The 20,001-nt window shown below is 42.8% G+C and overlaps 1 protein-coding gene across 1 annotated transcript; it reads right to left on the bottom strand.

The window, feature by feature from the left end:
- Nucleotides 1-557: 557 nt before the first annotated feature.
- On the bottom strand, nt 558-11,192 carry SKIC8 (SKI8 subunit of superkiller complex). The gene is made up of 10 exons (XM_063444739.1): nt 10,794-11,192; nt 10,669-10,696; nt 8,608-8,713; nt 6,136-6,308; nt 5,532-5,680; nt 5,168-5,261; nt 4,382-4,475; nt 1,690-1,782; nt 1,500-1,578; nt 558-960 (listed from the first exon to the last, which is right to left on the bottom strand). The coding sequence occupies exons 1-10, from the start codon at nt 10,803-10,805 to the stop codon at nt 871-873; spliced, it is 918 nt and encodes a 305-aa protein (XP_063300809.1). The 5' UTR covers nt 10,806-11,192; the 3' UTR covers nt 558-870.
- Between the last annotated feature and the right edge of the window lie 8,809 nt (nt 11,193-20,001).

Here is a 20,001-nt window from a genome sequence, read left to right as displayed (position 1 = left end):
TCTCGTCTCTAAGACTACACTGCTGCTAAGGACTACTTGCAACTGCCTCCAGGGGCACCACAGTCACAGTTTGTTAGCCTGAGAGACCACAAATACTGTGGCACCTAGAGTATTCAAATTATTCCATGCTCTGCTTGTCTGGCAACCACTATCCCCAATTCCTCTGTTGCAAGTCTCCAAAATACGTTTGTATGTTTGTCATTTTTTTTTTTTTGCAGAAAAATAGAGAGAGTGCCCCGTAAATGTGGTGAGCAGGCGTCTGCTCATTCTGTCATTCCTCAATGAGTTTAGTCTTTCCCCAGATCATGTCTTATTGTACCCGGCTGGTACCACACATGAACATCGTACCTGCACACACACATATATATATATATATATATATATATATATATATATATATATATATATATATATATATATATATATATATATATATATATATATATATATATATGTATGATCTACCTTACTGCACCAAGTGACCACATGTCCCATCAGACCAACGCTATATAAAAATAAAATGTACTTTAATTCGTAAAAGAACATTCAATAAAGCACAAGAAAACTAAAAGATTTAATAAACCCAGGGGTAAAGTTGTACAAAATCAAATTTCTGGAACTTTTATAGTTACAATGGGAATACTCAATTTCAGTGAAGGAAGAATTCACAGGAGTCGATCAGTTCATTCAGAGTGTGACTACACCTTCATCTTTGAAGCAAATCTCTCATAATAAGAGAACATCCAGATTGTTAATTTAAACATCTTGTTGAAGAGTTGACTTTGCATATTCAACATGCAGTCATTGTGTAAAAGAAGGTGGAGCAATAGTATCTTCCCATCCGCAGGTTTCAACTCAGATTTAAGGCAATTATATAGGACAGTCATAGACATGAATTTCTTGATCATCTCCAACAGACACTATTTTGGATCCATTTTTGTTGTACTGCACACCCCAAACCTAAAAGGCAATCAAAGCATTAGCTTGGAGACTAAGACTAAGAAATCACGTTTTATTGACCTTATCTTTGTACAGCTACAGGATGTACATTGTAGTGTCCCATTATACAGGTTTAGACAACCTTCGGCACTCCAGATGTGGACTACCTCTCCCCTGATTCTTTACCAGTATTATTTCTTTAAGAGTACTATGGGAGATGTAGACCGCAATATCTAAAGTGCTGAAGGAAGGTTGACTACCACTCTGCTAGAGGATACATATTATTTATTTTTTCTAAAATGGACTGGTCATTTCAGATTTAAGTTATGCATTACTCTAATGCGATAACTAAAAGTGTATACAGTAAATAACATAGCTGAAATAAAGATATACATACATTTTTTTGACATGCCATATTGGCATAAGGCAACAAGTGATACGAAAAAAAATAGCAACTGGTTGTCTCAGTACAAGCCATGCTAGTTAAAATCAGTTATTCTAATCTCCCAATAGAATTTCTAACCCTATTAAAGCATTACATCATGATTTACACAACTCACCTGGTCTTGGTGATCCACAAATGTATGAACACATGTCCGGGAGGCAACATCCCAAACTTTGACACTTTTGTCAGAAGAACTAAGAGAAACAATATAGATGTTAGAGCACCTGCCATTTACTGTAATTCTACAAGTATATCTATTCTTACTCAGGATACTGCAAAATGTTATACTCCATATGGAGTCTTACCTGGAAACAAAATGTGAATCATCAGGAGAGAAGGCAACATTTAGTACCCAGGACCCGTGTCCACTGAGAGTGGCAGCTAGGCTGGCATGTTGTCTGGCAAAAGAAATACATGTTTAGATTAACCCAATCAATGTCATCTAAACTACTAGTTCTAGTCACACTGTAACAGGATAATTTATAGAGCAAGAATGGTTGGGGGAGTATTAAACTGGTCTGTACGTTCTGTGGACAATTATAAGGAAACAGTAAGGCTTCAAAGTGTAAATGATAAGAGCATATACATAGAAGTCAAACCATATATGTAAAAATATGGAATGTGGCCAACATTTTTTATATTTTCTCAAATTAAAGTGTAAAGCACTTAAGCATGGGGGGCGGAGCTTGGACCTGAAGCGGAGCGGTCGCCATTTCTGTGAGCTCCCAATCCTCCTGACAAAAATCCGACACCATCCTGAAACGAAACGGACGGATCACTAAACTTACCCCAAAAACAGCTTCGGGAGGGAGAGGCGCACACTTTCATGCCTTTTTTTCAAACCCCATGATCCGGCAAGGTGAAACGGAGGCTTAAGGCCTACCCCACGCCCAATACCACCGGACTGGAGTATTTCCTAGACGGGATCTTCACACGAGGTGAGCCAGACCCAGCAGGCAGTCCCCAGCCGACCCCCGACACTGCCCCAGCGAATATGGGGAGACGCACTCAAAAGTCGCAGCAGGGTCTGCCAGCAGAGCAGGCCGACATCGGAGCTCTGCTGCAGCGGCAGGAGCAATCCAAAATGGCCGCAGAGGCCTCGAGGGCCCCGACACCACCCCGCTCTCAACCCCAAACACCCGCTCATGCAGAGAGGGAGGAAGAGCACATAGGGGCACCGATCCAAGCACCTCCAGATAATACCCTGGCCACTAAGCAGGACCTACACAACTGGGTACAGGACATAAAACAAACGCTGGCCACGGATGTGGGTATACTTAAAGGGGACCTACAAATGGTGACAGAACGAGTAAGGGGGACGGAAGAGACCATCACAAACCTGCTAACTGACATGACACAAATGAAAACAGAGCTCCAACAAATGCAGATTAATCAACAGGGTCTCGCTTTACAAATGTCGACCCATGAGGACCGCGCACGTCACAATCACATAAAAATACGCGGGATACCTGCTGACGTCACACCTGACGAATTACCCCACTATGTAAGGAGGCTTCTGGCCACCATCCTGCCGGCCGCAACAGCCAGGAAAACCACCCTTGATGGGATGTACAGGCTCCCGCCTGCACCCAATATGCCCAACAAAAGCTCCAGAGACGTCATCCTGCGCTGTGCCACCTTACGGGACAAAATCAACATCATGGCGGCAATACGGGGTAAAACTCCCCTGGACTTTGAAAGTGCACAATTATTATTCTTTCAGGACTTGACTAGAGCCACGCTCCAGTGGCGCCGTACATTGCACCACCTCACAAGCCAATTGCGCACCGCTGGGGTGCAGTACAGATGGGGCACACCCAGGGCCCTCCTGATCACCCACAACGGAACTACTCATAGGATCTCCTCGGACAAAGAAGCTCCGGCTGTGCTCGCCAAACTGGGGATGTCAGCCAGTGGCCACACCGCACGAGCCTCTACACAGACATGGGACCCGGACACCATAATACCATTTACTCCGCGCTCAACGGAACCAACAAACAGAGTCACTTGACTGGACACCGCGCAAGAGATCCTACCAAGAGCCCGCGCAGATCCTGTCGAAGGACGAAGATGTATAGAATCACACTGACTTTTATATCTTTTATGTTCTCTTTTATTTCTCTTTGTTCTTGCTCTTTGTCCTTTAGTGAAATCCTCGCATGTACCTAATTATCGGTATGCCAACTCACGAGTTAAACACACCCACATAAGGCTCCTACAATTGCCAACATACAAGACAACCTCACCATCTAGAGGCCCATCAAATGGCAGCAACACCACTGCCCTCAAGGGAAAAGCAACAACCCCTCCCCCCCCCCCTGCCACCCCCTTGGTCAGGGGCTACCAATCCCCTTTGGGGACGTGGGCTACTGAACACTTTGGTGCCCATTTCCCCAAAGCATCCCCACCTGAATCCATCATGACTCACTTACTAACCCTGAACTCACACAAGATACCTTGCCACAAGACCTACCCCGCAAGTTAGTCTGCACTACCCCACTTCATCTTAAGTGGACATCCTAGTTCAACTATTCCCTTGAACCACCACAAAGGGTACAGCTTCCCGGACTAACATACCCATGTGCCGACCCAGTTTAACACGAACCAAACCTTACTTCAACATGCATACACCTGAACAGCCAACTATGGCAAATTGAACACACAACCCTGTTGAAACCTTATGCCTGTCTTGTTACTATACACATGTTAATTGACGGTTTAAACACGTTAAAAGAAAAAAAAATGTGCGTGAACATCTAATGTCACAATGCTATACCACTTGTACTGACGGAAAGTTTTAAATGCCTGCTGTTGTGGCAGAACACACATGTATGTATCTTTAAGCACAAAGAAAAATAAAGAATTCAAAAAAAAAAAAAAAAAGCACTTAAGCATGCTTCAGCTGTAGTGGTTTTCAGGCTTAGTGTGTCCCTTTAAGTGTAAAATTAACATATAGAGGTTATGCAGTGCTTTCAGATAAAAAATACACACACTTACACATCATAGATTTTGATATATCCATCATCAGAGGCCGTGACTAGCAGCTGTGAGTCAGGAGAGAAGGTCAAGGACCTAATAGGCATGGCATGTCCTAGAATAAATATAAACGGAAAAAACATGGAGATATGGTGGGCTTCACATAATTTCTAATACTGTACAAAAGCTTTTGAAGCATCTTAAAATTACTTTTTTTTTTTAATCAAGGATCAGATGCAAACCACACACAGATAACCGAGTTTGTGATAATTACACTTTTCTACTACTATCTGCAATCACACCATATACTGTATCTTTAGAACCAGTTTCTTTTTTAATTTTGCCATGTGGTTGTTCATCCATAATTGTCTCATTTAATGCACTCACACATATAGTTTCTTAAAAGACAAAAAGGGTCCCCCCCCCCCCCCCCCCCAAACCACAAAATCCTAACCACACAATATTATGTATCAAAAGTTTGGCGAATAAAATAACTGTACTATCCTCTAGATTAGTGTAAAGTACTCTGCATAGAGAAAACAGACCAAGATAGAATTTACAGCTGAACACAGATATACATACATACATACATACATACATACATACACACACACACAACGTATAAAGTAATGATAGTCACAACTGTTTGACATAAGGGGACAAACGGATATTGCCATGCCCATTAAAATATTGAAAGTCCATTGTTTTCAAAAGGAATACTGAAAATATCTTATCCACCGCATAGCACATCTGCCACTCAAAGTTTTATTAAAAAAGTTCTCTCTGCTGGAGCAAGGACCTTCTTACCTTCCAGCGTGTGGAGGAGTTTACCAGTTGCAATATCAAAGATATTAATGATCCCATCAATGGCTCCACTAGCCAAATATTTGCCGTCTGGACTCTTTTGTGAAACAGAAAAGATATAAAATAAACAGAGTTAAACATGAAGAGAACACACAACACTAGGTTTATTAGCTAATCATGCTGAATTGACAAGGAAATTTCTAAGTGTTACCAAAACACACACTCTCAGATCAGTGATCCTTAGCTAAATATTTTGTATTACCGTGTCAGCTCACCACATGTCACTGTCCAGTGAACTAATACAGAATATTTCAGTGTAAGGCACTTGTTTATTCGTAGTTAAAAACCTTTGATTTTAAAGTCTTACGTATGCAATGCTGAGAATAAATTTGCCTCTAGTGTCCAGGGAGAATTCCTTCTTCCCAGTCTCCACGCCAAAGATGTTTACTTTCCCGACATGGCTCCCAGTTGCCAAGTGTTGGGAGTCAGGCGAAAAGGCTACAGACCACGCATCCACTACAGATAAAACAGAATAAATAAGAATGCAGTGCAAATATGCCATAGAAAAAGGATCAGCTTCACTACAGAAAGAACACATTGATTTTAATTCACTCACCTGGTGGCTACACCGTGAACATTGTACCACCAATATATTACAGGTATTTCAATGTAATAGACTTGGGGTACTACACAAATGCCAAAAGGCCTGTATGCAGCATTACAAAACTAGACAACACAATTTCAAATTATTGACCACTTAAAAATATTAGTTTGCCCATTCCATCTACAAGGGATTAAGCGCAAACCCCCCCCCCCCCCAAAAAAAAAATACATTTAGATTTAAGATAGGCATATTCAAATAATTGTAATACATTCTGAAGAATGATACATTCAAAATACCTACTGTGAACAGAGAGGAGAAAGGGGAAAACCAAATGAAAGTTCCTTATTCTATTCAGTTAATGGTTTACCTGGTCCAGCATCGATAGAACGGATCTGCTTGCCGCTATCAAGGTCCCAGAGACGAATGTGAGCATCTAGTGAGCTGGAAGCCAAAATATTACCAGATGCACTGACATCCACAGATACCACTCCTAGCTGGTGCCCTTCCAGAGACCACTGCAAATCCAGGCGCTCGTCCGTCCTAAAGATGGAATATGTGATGATCAAAATAATACACAGGCTGCTAGAGAGTGAGAGTACCAGCCTGCCAAGCAGAGAAGTGAATTACACAAGACTGGGAAACAAACTATAAAAACCAAGATCATGTTATATAATTAACAAACATGTTCTAGTGTAAAAGCCATTATGCTTTACTGAAGTAATATGCATGAACTGATGCATAGCGAGTTTACTAAAAAGAAAGAAACAGAAGACGGTCCTTGGTTTATGAAAACTAGTGTATATTTTGGTGTTTATGTAATTTCGCCAGAATGTATTAAACGGGGAGTGAACTACATCCTGAAGTCCCCCTTTAAAATGACCACTCTAAACACATAGAGCACTTCAGTTTAATTAATGGGAGACTTCAGGATGTAGTTCACTCTCCTTTTAAACACATTCTGGCGATACTACATAAACACCAAGATATGCTCTAGTTTTCAGGAATTACTAAATTAGTTTAGTTTATAAGACTGCAGAGTTTTATTTGAAACTTGCACTTTTATAAATCACTGCAGAAATGCCTCTCTTGATGTCAGACAGACAGGGATATTACTTCCGATTCCATTAGGGCTGATGGAAACGGCCTTCTCCCAAAACTCACAATGTGTCAGAGGGCTCACATGCGACCACAGGACTCATTTTACCCCTGCATCCCCGTCTCCCAAGATTTAAAATCAAAGGCTTCTCAAGACTGAAATTCTGTGCCAGGAAATATGGGGAGAGCTTGCAAAGGGAGCAGACAAGAGATCTGCATCTTTTGCAAGCTGTTTTCAGATGCAAATAAAATAAATAAAAAAAAATTCAAAAATTGCAGAAAAAAATAAATGCACGTTTATTGGGGTATATCTACTAAATAGTATTTTTTGTAATGGAGTGTTCTTTTAAGAACAGGATTTCTAAACATTTCTAATAAAATATTCACAATATCAACCTTTTATGATCTATTGTCATTCAACACATATTCCCATAAGACCTGTTTCATATTTTTAAAATCTGAGATGAAACAGGCCCTTGTGTTATGCCTGGCCCCAACCAGATTTAAAACTTAAAGGGAAACTATAGTGTCAGGAAAACAGTTGTTTGAAAAACAACTGTTTGCCTGGCACTATAGCTTTTGCTCCTCCCCCGCCGACATCAATCCATTAGGATTTTCCCCATAGGAAATCATTATACAATGCTTTCCTAATGGGATTCGAGAGATCCTGGACATCCTCATGCATAGCGTGAGGATGTCTAGCGTCAGTTAGGTCAAAAATCGCCTACCGGCCAGAAAGTCTCTCCTAGTGGCGGTCTGGTAGACAGACACTAGAGGTGGAGTTAACCCAACAAGCTAATTATTGCAGTTTCTTAAAAACTGCAATAATTAGCTATGCAGGATTAAGGGACCTGGGACACTGCACCCAGACCACTTCAATGAGAAGAAGTGGTCTGGGTGCCTTTTGTGTCCCTTTAATTTTAGGTAGTTTCTAATTGCCTGCTCTCTATTGGAGTTAAAGGAACACTCCATTAAAACCATTTTGTGTGGTTTTTTTTTTTGGTTTTTTTTAAACCGTTTACTAGTAGATATACTCCCAAAGAAAACATGCATGTATTTTCTTCTGCATGCTTTCTTTTGGGTTACATGAAAACAAAAATAGCTTAGAAAAGCTACAGACCTTCTGCCTGTAGCCTGTGATCATGTCTTTGCACTGCTTCTCAATGAGCTGTAGTACAGATCGTTGACAAGATGGCTCCGCGGAAAACAAAATCTCCTGGGCTCCTCCTTTCTGGGTGACAGCCATGGAGGCATTTCTGCCCCCAATTATAAAACTGATGAATTCTATTAAAATTGGCTCTTTTATAAAATGTAGTAAGAATGACAGACTCCAGACACATAAGGCACTTCAGCAAGCTGTCTGGAGTTTTTCCTTTAATAACAATATGATGGGTTACATCTAACATTTGAATGGTTATTCACTAAAATTAATTTTAAACTTAAGGTGGAAATAGTTGAATTGGAAAAATTCTCTAAATTACTTATGCTTTCAGTTCAGCTACTTTGGCCTTAAAGATTAAATTCAGTTTGAAACTACCTGTTTGTAGTTTATCTTTCTGCAGCCAGGTTTTGAATCAAAAGCGGCTAACTCAGTGCTGTTAGGGCTCAGCTGTGTTTATGACAGTGTGACCTACAACATAGCGTGTTCTTTTTGTGTAGAATACCACCAAGGCCCATCTGCAAGCTTTATAGAAAAACAAAAAGAAATTAAATGACGAGACACAATCCACCACAATGATCTCACCATTTCCAGACTTTAACTAGGTCGTCCAGAGAACCACTGATCACCAACTCCGAGCCATCATTTGCATTCTTGCCCCAGCCTACTGACCATATGGCATCTTCATGGGCTACAAGGTTGAAATAAAGGATATTTAAAAAGTGTGCTTCTGGTTGTACTGTGCAAACAAAATTTTAAAAAGAGATAGTGGATTGAGCCATATGTGTTCCACAAAACGCTGTGTAACAAAATTATCATATATACAGCAAAATCTGGAGCAACAGGCAACTCCAGTATATACATGACTTGTGAGTAATAGTTGCAGTGTGTCTTGATATCGGATTGTGACTGATGCATGTACATGGCTGAAGGGTCCGGTCATATATTAAAAGGTAGGGATACGTTTTTCTCATTATATTACATATACTGCATTTAACAAAAAACAGGTTTGAGGTGACAGTTGTCCTTTAAATTCCTTTTGTTTCTATTTCTGCTGCCTTAGCCAGATCCAACAGCACAAGGTGTTTACTTTAGAAGTTCTTGTCTTCGCTGTTAATTGAAAGGAACACAAACATGTATTCCTGACCCTATAGTGTTAAAACCACCATCTAGCCCACCTGTTCAGTACCTGCATGCAAAGGGTGGAGACATTGAATGGCAGTGCTGCTCACTGTTCAGTACTCTCCCAGTAAGCACCTTTAGCAGCCATCTGAGAAGTGACCGGTGGAGTTATCACTAGGCTGTAATGTAAACACTGCATTCTCTCTTAAATAAGCAGTGTTTACAGCAAAAGCCTTAAGGGAATGATTCTACTCACCAGAACAAATGCAATAATTTGTAGTTCTTCTGGTGACTATAGTGTCCTTTGAACAATTACACCCATGAACACATTGATTTGCCTGCTAAATGAAAGAGAAATGAGCACTAAGAATTGGAGGGACATGATCTATACACCAAAACTGCTTTATTAATCTAATATTGTTTTGGTGCCTAGAGAGACCCTTTAAAATGTTATATTTTGTTAAAGGAACACTATAGTGCCAGGAAAAAAACTCGTTTTCCTGGCACTATAGTGCCCTCAGGGTGCCCCCACCCTCAGGGTCCCATTCCCGCCGGGATGAAGGGGGAGGAAGGGGTTAATCCCTTACCTTTCTCCAGCGCCAGGCTCCCTCTGCGCTGGGACTCTCCTCCCTTTTCTGATGTCATCGGCTGAATGCGCATGCGCGGCAAGAGCCGCGCGCGCATTCAGCCAGACTCATAGGAAAGCATTCTCAATGCTTTCCTATGGACGCTGGCGTCTTCTCACTGTGAAAAATCACAGTGAGAAGCGCGGAATCGCCTCGAATGGCTGTCTCATTGAATAACCCGTAGGTAAACATAGCAGTTTCTCTGAAACTGCTATGTTTACAGTAAAAAACTGCTATAGTCTGCTATATCACAGAAGGGCCATTAGTAGCTGTCAGTATGACAACGTTCCTTTAAAGGACCACTATAGGCACCCAGACCACTTCAGTTTAATGAAGGGGTCTGGGTGCCTGGTCCATCTAGGATTACTAGATGGACCAGGCACCCAGACCCCTTCATTAACCTGAAGTGGTCTGGGTGCCTATAGTGGTACTTTAAAAGGAACGCGGTCATACTGACAGCTACTAATGGCCCTTCTGTGATATAGCAAACAAAAAGTAGGCAAAAATTAGATAATCTTAGAGATACTGATTGGCACAGCATAGTGTTTTACTGCGCATGCACACTAGCCTCCCAACGCTTTTCTATGGTAAAACATTGGATTGGCTGTGATGATTGATGTGGGTGATCTCAGTCAAATAGTGGGAGCTTTAGGTTAGAGAGCAGCGCTGAGAGAGAGAAAAGATAAATAACCTAGCTTTTTAAAACCTTGGCAGCTCTTGCATGGGCACCTAAACAACGACTAGGGCACTACAGTATTAGGAATACATACTAACGCCAGTGTTCTTTTAAGTAATTTGAAAAAAAAAACATTTGATTCTGCTGCATTTATTATGCGCTCACGGCAATATTCATAAATGTATTAGATATAAAATAGTTCATATATATTGGTTCACTCACCTTGCTCTTGCTTGAAGAGGATGCTATACTACAGGGATAAAAGAATGAAGAAAAAAATTATTACACACCAAATAAAGACAATTATCCAGCACAAATAGCAAATGGATATTAATCAGCAGACTCACTTGTGTGCTCATCTCCAAGGATTAGGGTGATGGTACATAAGCAACACCTGCAGGGGAGAAGACTTTCTTGTATAGCAGCAACAACCAGCACTAGGTGTAAACAGACGTTTCCCTTCGTATCTGTGACAATAAATATTTTATCATCCGAACCACCGACACCCCGCTAACCGCACCGCCTGCACTATTCACTCCACACTCGTTGCTGTTAGGAGTCTCCAAGCTGCCATTCGTGACGCGCTTTGATGGCGTCACATGCGCGCTGTAAGGTGAGTAGGACTTACGGCAGACATCTTGGGGTTGGCGGAAGTCACCAGGGCGGCTGGCACCCTCTGGTTATGAAAAAAAGACAATGTTTTAATTGGTTGTGGCTTCCTATCGATTGAGTTCGGCACGCAGCATTGCCATATAAATATCCGAAACGTAAAACAGGAATATGTTTGCTAGGTCATGCATAGAGCTGGAGGCCCCTTTAAAATACACAGTTTTGTCAGACAGGGCTGCACTGAGTGTGACTCTGTAGTGTTCATGTTTATTTAAATCGTTGTTGATGGGATTTATAAACCCCCCTCTGTGAGCCAGACCCACCCAACCCTTTATAATATAACATTACTATACTTGTCACCCCTGGCTCTGATTATAATGAGTTATCCAGACCCCAGCCAGTCATGTCTATTTGGGTATACTGAGCTATAATGATACCGGAGAAACTGACGGAAGCCAAGCACAGAGAGATGGACACAGGTTTCTTCAGGAAGGAAGAGATTCTTTATTGGATCACCGATCGGGACTCAGAGGGACTAGCGTCACCAAAATACAGCAAAGTCTGAGTACTGAATACATAGAGTACATTCCTTATATAGCACTGTAGCTCCTCCCACAATTAACTACACCCACACATACCCTTAACCTATTTAATGAATAGAGTCTAAACTCATCCATCCGGTCTAACCACGTGGCTCATCTGATACAAAGGAGAGGGACGCGTAATTCCAGTTCTTACATTCCTGCACCTGGTCAGTACAGTGATAACAGTATCTTAGCTACGTGTAATTAACTAACTGATACTACAAACACATATACATACATATGCCTTGTGGCAATCTTAGCCTGCTAAACTTGTATTTTACTGGAATTACATCACATTCCCCCCTTTGATGCCTCTGATATTTCACAATTACTTGAGGCATCACTTAACCTTGGTTTGCATATACCTCAGGTTACCATGAACCAGACCAGACTTATCTTATGATGTGAATCTTTTAACACTCATCTTCCTGCATTGGTTCTCCTTGATCTAGAGCCTTATACTTATATATCGCCATTATCTGTGCAGCAGCCTTCCTCTCTGCTATACTTCCTATCAGGCTTTGCACAGACCTAACTACTAAGGGTATAAGACACGGTAGGAGTAGACACAACAGTAAAATCAGTAGGACTCCACCTACCACTGCCTTAAGCCCTCCAAACCACTCATACCAGCTACCAAACCAACTACTTGGATTGTACCCTTTCCATACCTGAGTAGGCACATGCACTAGTTTAACCATATGGCTAGTAAGCTCAGCTATTGCTTGCCCTTCGTCATCTATTTGAAGACAGCAATTGCTCAGGTTAAACTTCCCACATACACCTCCCTCTACTGCCAAAAGGTAATCCAAGGCTAATCTATTTTGGTACACTGCTGTCCTCATCCTGGTATTATGCTTCGCTAGAAGATTGAGCGCTTGTGATGTCTCATTTGTGATAATCTCAACCACCGCCTGTAATCTTATAATACGGTTGAGCATATAAATAGGGGTTCTATAACCAAAGGTACCATCCTCAGCCCACGTGGCTGGCCCATAATAATCTATGATACGCTGGGGAGGCCATTCATTATCTTCCCAGGTGCCTATCTCTAAGGGTCCCCTTTTCTTCCTATGATTCACATCATACACTTTAACACCTAAAGTCTCACCTGTTTCAATCGGTAACAAGAAGAAGGATGGTTTGAGCATACCCAACACACATGCCCCTTCCCAGTCCTGTGGCAGCTCCGAATAGGCTTTCTTACCACAGATCCAGTACAAATTTGCTGGGGCTCTCCAGGTAGATGTGATGGATAAATCAAACCACACATCCTTTAAACTGGCATATCTAGCAAACGGGTTAGATGGTTCTGAGACATTTGAAGCCGACCACCAAGTTGTATTCTTTGTATCATCATCATAAGCTTTTTGCCCTAGACAAGTTAATTCTCCTACAGAAGTATTATACATTATTCCTTTCCTTGCTATGCAAACATAACCTATGATGGAGGTCTTTAATCTCCACTCAGATTTACCTCTAACACTCAAATGATAATCGGCTTGTGTAGATATTAGTTGGTCAACTGCCTCAGAACCGGACATTACCTCCTTTGCTTCCCAAGGCCATTGGTCTCCCATGTTAGTACCTCCACACACATAGCAGTTGGTAACATTAAGACTACCGGCAATACTTTCAGCTAAATCGATGAACAGGTTTTTAGCGTTATGGGGGATCTTATTATCTATACTCATCTCTTCGTAAAAGGAATGGTATACTTGATGAGTCTGGGAGGATACCGTATCAGTCTCTATTCCTATAAACAATAATGTCCCAGGATCTAAACCCGTCCCGTATATCTGAAACCCAAATAAATTTCCATACTTATCTAGGAACTTGTCGGGGTTATTAATAAGTATATGGACTGGGTTGCATTCCATAGACTTACAATAAGGGCTAGTCGGCAACTTAGTCACTATCATGTCTTTATCTACTGTCTGTCCCCAAGTCGCCCACCCCACACAAGACCAATATGGGCAAAAGTTATAATCTCTATTTGGGCATCTAGGACTTACATATTTATTTTTACTACTGGGACAAATATATTTATCATTAGACCCATACGTCCTCTCCCATCTAAGATCCCCACATACATTCCACGGCTTTCTACCACTCGATATCGCTTTACACGCATCAAATAGCAGAACACCCGAAGAATGTACGGATTCTAACACCGTTTTATTAATTAGGGTCCCCTGAGGATCTCCATTCCTGAGAGTCAACCAAATTGTACGAGGTTGATACTCTGGACTGAAGCACTTAGGTTCTCCTACTCCTAAATGGCACACACTATAGTCTATATTTAGGTATCTACATCTTGATACCTCTCCTTTACATTCGTATTGTGAATGCCAAATTAGGGTTTGGGAAATATGGTTACCTGTTCTCGTAGTCTTAATGCATACCTCACAGCTAGGAGTGTCGGTACCTCTACCTTCCTGAATATAAAAACACATATAAATAAACACAATCAAAAGCACATCTTTCGCCGTCATCCTCAGTCTTCGTCCGTGCGATGGAACCTCAGCTTCCAGGATGTGAGGGCTGCAGGGAATGGAGTTCTGCTCGTCTTCACAGGTGTCCCTTCGAGACTTTCCTGGCTTATACACTATGTGTTGGTAAGCGGACAGGCTTTATTATGGCCTTCTCACTCACACCTGTAACAATAAAATTTGTAATCCACAATAATTCCTCGTTACTCCGACTGAGTAGTGCGTTTTAACCGGATCTTGCAGGGATTCTCTGGATCTGCTGTAACTTGCCAAGAATCGACTGCTGCTGGTTTAACCCTGGAGTGATGTATCCACGGAGTCACTTCTGCTACTTTTATCGCTGTAGGGGTAGACAAAAGAACAACATAAGGACCTCTCCACTTGGGCCCTAACGGTACATTATTCCACTCTTTAATCCACACTTGATCTCCTGGATGATAACTATGAACAGGGGGATAAATATTCACCGGTAATCTATCTTGTACCCATTTCTGTACCTCCTCCATAGTCTTACCCAACTCTACAACCTGCTGCCGAGTAATTCCTTCTCCCAACTGACTCAAGTCCCCCCTTAAGTTACCAAGTACGGGAGGTGGTCGCCCATACATGATTTCAAAAGGAGAGAGGCCCATCCTTCTGGTAGGGGTACTGCGGATTCGCAATAAAGCTATGGGTAAGAGAACGTTCCACTTAAGTTGGGTTTCCTGACACATTTTAGCCAACTGGTTCTTTATAGTTCTATTCATTCTCTCTACCTTACCAGAACTCTGGGGTCTATATGCAGTATGAAGCCTCCACTTTATACCAAGCATATGAGTCAGTTGTTGTAGGCACTGATGAACAAAAGCTGGACCATTGTCCGATCCTATAGAACAGGGTAGTCCATATCGGGGTATTATTTCTCGTAGCAGGAATCTCACAACTTCTCCTGCTTTCTCTGTACGAGTAGGACATGCTTCTACCCAGCCTGAATAGGTGCACACAATTACCAGCAGGTAACGATGTCCACCCGACTTAGGCATCACTGTAAAGTCTATTTGTAGATCGGACATGGGGAGTCCCCCCATAAACTGAACTCCTGGTGGCTTTACTGGTCCTTGTCTTGCATTATTCTTAGCACACGTTACACATCTGCGTACAATGGCCTGAGTCAAGTTGGACAATCTTGGTATGTAGAAATGTTTTCTGAGAGATTCTTCAGTACTGTCTCTCCCAGAATGTGTCCCGTTGTGATAATTTTGGACAATTTCTACCGCTAGTGATGCTGGTATGACTATTCTTCCATCTTCTAGCTGATACCACTTGTTCTCCAAATACTTTCCCGGTTCAGTCTTTAACCACTCCTCTTCTTGAGCTGTATAAACTGGAGTCCATTGGGACAGTGGAGTTGGTATAAGAGCAGCTATATGCCCCACATACTCCTGTCTTCCTGATTCAGCAGCACGCTTAGCTGCACTATCTGCCATCCGATTTCCCTTGGTTACATCACCATCTCCTCTCAGATGCGCTCGACAATGTATGATACCGACTTCTTTCGGCTCCCACACTGCTTCCAATAGTTGTAGGATTTCAGCTGCGTACTTGATTTCTTTGCCTTCTGAATTCAGTAGTCCTCTTTCTTTATACAAAGCTCCGTGGGCATGAGTGGTTAAAAACGCATACTTAGAGTCCGTATAGATATTTACTCTTAAACCTTCAGCCAATTGTAACGCTCGTGTTAGTGCTATTAATTCTGCCTTTTGTGCTGATGTTCCTTTCGCCAGTGGCCGAGCTTCTATCACCTGGTCTATTGTTGTCACTGCATATCCTGCATAGCGGATCCCTTCTTTCACATAACTACTGCCGTCGGTGTAATATTGAACATCGGGGTTCTGGATGGGAAAATCACGAAGATCTGGTCTACTTGAAAATACTTCATCCATTACTTCCAAACAATCATGTTGACTTTCAGTAGGTTGCGGCAAAAGGGTAGCTGGATTTAAGGTGTTTACAGTCTCTAAATGCACTCTTGGGTTTTCACACAACATTGCTTGATACTTGGTCATACGGCTGTTACTAAACCAATGATTTCCTTTGTAATCCAACAACGTCTGTACTGCATGTGGGACTCGTACATAAAGTTCTTGACCCAGAGTGAGTTTATCGGCTTCAGCTACTAGCAGGGCGGCTGCAGCTACGGCTCTTAGACAAGGTGGAAGTCCGCTGGCCACTGCATCCAGTTGCTTAGACATGTAGGCAACAGGTCTTTGCCATGATCCCAAGTACTGTGTCAATACTCCCACAGCCATTCTTCTTTGCTCGTGTACATATAAGTAGAATGGTCGTGTGTGATCAGGTAGACCTAATGCTGGGGCACTCATCAAAGCCTTCTTCACATCTTCAAATGCCGTTTGCTGTTCTTGGGTCCATAAGAAGGGGTCGTGCTCTGTACCTTTGATAGCTGCGTACAGAGGTTTTGCCAGTATCGCATAGCTGGGAATCCATATCCTACAGAAGCCTGCTGCCCCCAAGAATTCTCGCACTTGTCTTCTATTCTTGGGTATTGGTATTTGGCAGACAGCTTCTTTTCTCTCTGGCCCCATAATCCTTTGACCTTCAGAGATATGGAATCCCAGATACTTGACAGTTGGCAAACACAACTGAGCCTTCTTCCTGGACACCTTGTATCCTGCCTTCCAGAGAATATGTAGTAGATCGTGCGTTGCTTGCTGACATTTTTCTTTTGTAACTGCTGCTATCAACAAGTCATCTACATATTGTAACAATACACATTCTCCTGGGATAGACTCGAAATCCAGTAGATCTTGACTTAGAGCTGAACCAAATAGGGTAGGTGAATTTTTAAACCCTTGGGGCAGTCTTGTCCAAGTCATTTGGCGTTTTGAGCCCGTTACAGCGTTCTCCCATTGGAAAGCGAAAATACATTGGCTTTCTGCGGCAATTCGGAGGCAAAAGAAGGCATCTTTGAGATCTAAGACTGTGAAGTAAGTAGCCCCGCCCGGAATTAAAGCAAGCAGGTTATATGGATTGGGTACAACTGGATGTATACTAACAACCGCATCATTGACTGCTCTTAAGTCCTGCACAGGTCGATACTCATCTGTACCGGGCTTTTGAACAGGCAGCAATGGGGTGTTCCAGGGGGAAGTACAGAATTTTAGGATACCATACCGTATGAACTTATCCAGATAGGATTGGATGTTCTTCTTAGCCTTCTGCGGAATGTGATATTGTCTTAGGCTCACTGGATAAACCCCATGTTTCAGTTCAATTTTTATTGGTGGAATATTGCGGGCCAGTCCTGGTGGGTTGTTCTCTGCCCAAACTCCTGGTATGTTAAACAATGTCTCATCACTCCTAGGGTTTTGGCTAGTCAACACTGTATAAAGTCGCCACTCTTCTTCCTTTGGTACGGATAAAGTCATAATACCTGAAGGTCCATTAAACTTTAAGGATGTTGTTCCATTTGGTAGGAACGTAATCTGCGCTTGTAATTTTGATAGCATATCACGTCCCAGCAATTGGACTGGACATTCAGGCATATAAAGGAATTGGTGTTTTACTACGTGGCCTCCCAATGTACAGAGTCGACTTTTAAGAACCGGTTTTTCAGCACTTCTTCCAGTTGCTCCTATCACAGTAATAGTCCTTCCAGATGGAGGAGCAACTAGATTAGTCACCACTGAATGTTCAGCACCAGTGTCGATCATGAACGCACTCCTTTTCCCCCCTATTGATACATCGACCATAGGCTCCGCTCGACCAAGGGGGATGGAGCCCGGTCGGTATCAATAGTCCTCCATGACAGTGTCAGCCAATCCTACAAAGTCCCTACCTTCTCTATCGCGGGACCTTTGCGCTGCTGGAATATACCTGTCTTCCCTAACACTTCCTCTGTTCCCATTACTCCCTCTATAACCATTACTCCCTCCGGGGCCTCCTCTACCTCTCGCTCTACCTCTAAAGTTTCCGTAGCCTGCCCTGGGTTGGTCTCTCTCGTACTGCTCTCTTTGCGGACATTCGTTCCTCCAATGCCCTTCTTCCTTGCAATACGCGCATTGATCCCTACTCAAAGGCTCCCTACTCCATCTATTATTGCCTCTATCTGGGCCCCGTTTATCTACGCCTGCGATCGCTACCGCTAGCATATCAGCCTTTTTACGCATCTTGCGCTCTTCCTCTTTCTTACTTTCTGTATCCCTGTTCATATAGACCTTATTTGCTACCTCCATTAGTTGGGTGATGGACATACCTGCAAACCCTTCTAACTTTTGTAGCTTGCGCTTAATATCTCCGTATGCTTGGCTGACAAAGGCGGAGGTTACCATTCGGGAATTGTCTGCGTCTTCCGGATTAAAGGGGGTATACAAGCGGTATGCCTCCAATAATCGGTCATAAAAGACACTGGGCGCTTCATCGCTTTTCTGGATCACCTCAACTGTCTTCGACATGTTAATGGCTTTCTTTCCTCCGGCTTTCATGCCAGCAATTATAGCGTCTCTATAGGCTCTGAGTTGAACCATATCAGCACCATTTACGTTCCAATCGGGATCGGTGTTGGGATAGTGTGTCGCGGCCCATGCTGCTGGATTGGCTTGGTTCAAAGCACGGGCTCTATCCTCTAATGCTTTAATGGCTGCTTGATTTATTCTTGTCCTTTCCTCATTGTTAAATAAAGTCATTAGTAACTGCTGGCAATCAGCCCATGTCGGATTATGCGTCTGTACTATTGAGGTGAACAGATCAGTCATAGCTTGTGGTTTCTCAGTATACGAGGAATTATGGGTCTTCCAGTTTAAAAGATCGGTTGTGGTAAATGGGACATATACGAAGACTGGGTCAGCGTGTGCCATTTGACCTGCGGCATCGATATAAGCTGACCCGGGATTCAGACGAAGAGGCATCTGATAGTGCTTTAATTGTTGGGCACCAGTCAACTGTCGGGTTTGGATGGGGCTACGTAGAGAGGCGTCAGTCATGGGTTCCGGTCGGGGAGAGATAGGGTATGGGGATGTGGGAGGTCGGTTTTGGGAAAAGGTCGTAAATAAAACACTTCGAGCCGAGCTAGATGAAGCTTGACCGGAAGTCTGAAGTGGCGCCAAATCAGGATATTCGTTTCTAATGAGGGTGGATTCTGGTTCCGGAAGGGGAGATTTAGTACGAGGGGGGGTGGATCCTGTACTGGAGGAGGAAGCGGAAGTGGATGAGGGTAGTGAGGGAAGGGTTACAGGACTTCCTGTATTTGCGTCACTTCCTCTTACCGGAAAGTAAGGGGGCGGCAAAGGGATCTCGGACTCAGGGGGCGTGTCCAAAATGGGCCTAACACCAGCCCTAGTGGACGAACAAGTCCTAGCTACCATGAGGCGACACTGTTCCTCGTGGCATGTCCGGAGCCATTTTGGCGAGTCATTTACGGCCTGTCTCCAACAATCAATATAAGGAAACTGGCCGTAAAGTTCAGGCCTACCTGATACAGCCACGTGTAAGCGCTGTACCAGAGTTGGATCCAAACTGCCACGTGGCGGCCATGCCGCAACCAAAGTAGGCCACTCCCTAGTGCACAAAGTGACCAAACGTACAGGAGACATCTTTACCCCAAAATCACAAACTTTGAATCCCTTTTTAAAATTCTTAACCATACATCCTAAGGGATCCGGAATCGTTGACTGCGACGCACCCATACTTAACAATGGAACGTCGTCGACAACGAATACTATACACGCGTACTATTCAACAGTCACACCCGTTTCCTCTGGCAACAGCACCACGTGGTACGGTTACCAAGTGAAACGTACACAATAACAATAAACACTCAGGGAATTCCCGTACACACACAGCTGTTACACCAGTCACTATATAATCAATATTAT

The sequence above is a fragment of the Pelobates fuscus genome, chromosome 1 (assembly GCF_036172605.1).
Source record: "Pelobates fuscus isolate aPelFus1 chromosome 1, aPelFus1.pri, whole genome shotgun sequence".
Lineage (NCBI taxonomy): Eukaryota > Metazoa > Chordata > Amphibia > Anura > Pelobatidae > Pelobates > Pelobates fuscus.
Note: the sequence above shows the minus strand (reverse complement) of the source record. Positions and strands in the feature narration are given on the sequence as shown.

Excerpts from the sequence above, each read along its gene's own strand:
- SKIC8 (XM_063444739.1), bottom strand. Across the intron at positions 8,714-10,668 it reads CCTCTTCAAGCAAGAGCAAG|CCCATGAAGATGCCATATGG; the intron begins GTGAGTGAACCA and ends TCAACCTTGTAG. Across the intron at positions 1,783-4,381 it reads TATATCAAAATCTATGATGT|ACAACATGCCAGCCTAGCTG; the intron begins GTAAGTGTGTGT and ends TTCTTTTGCCAG.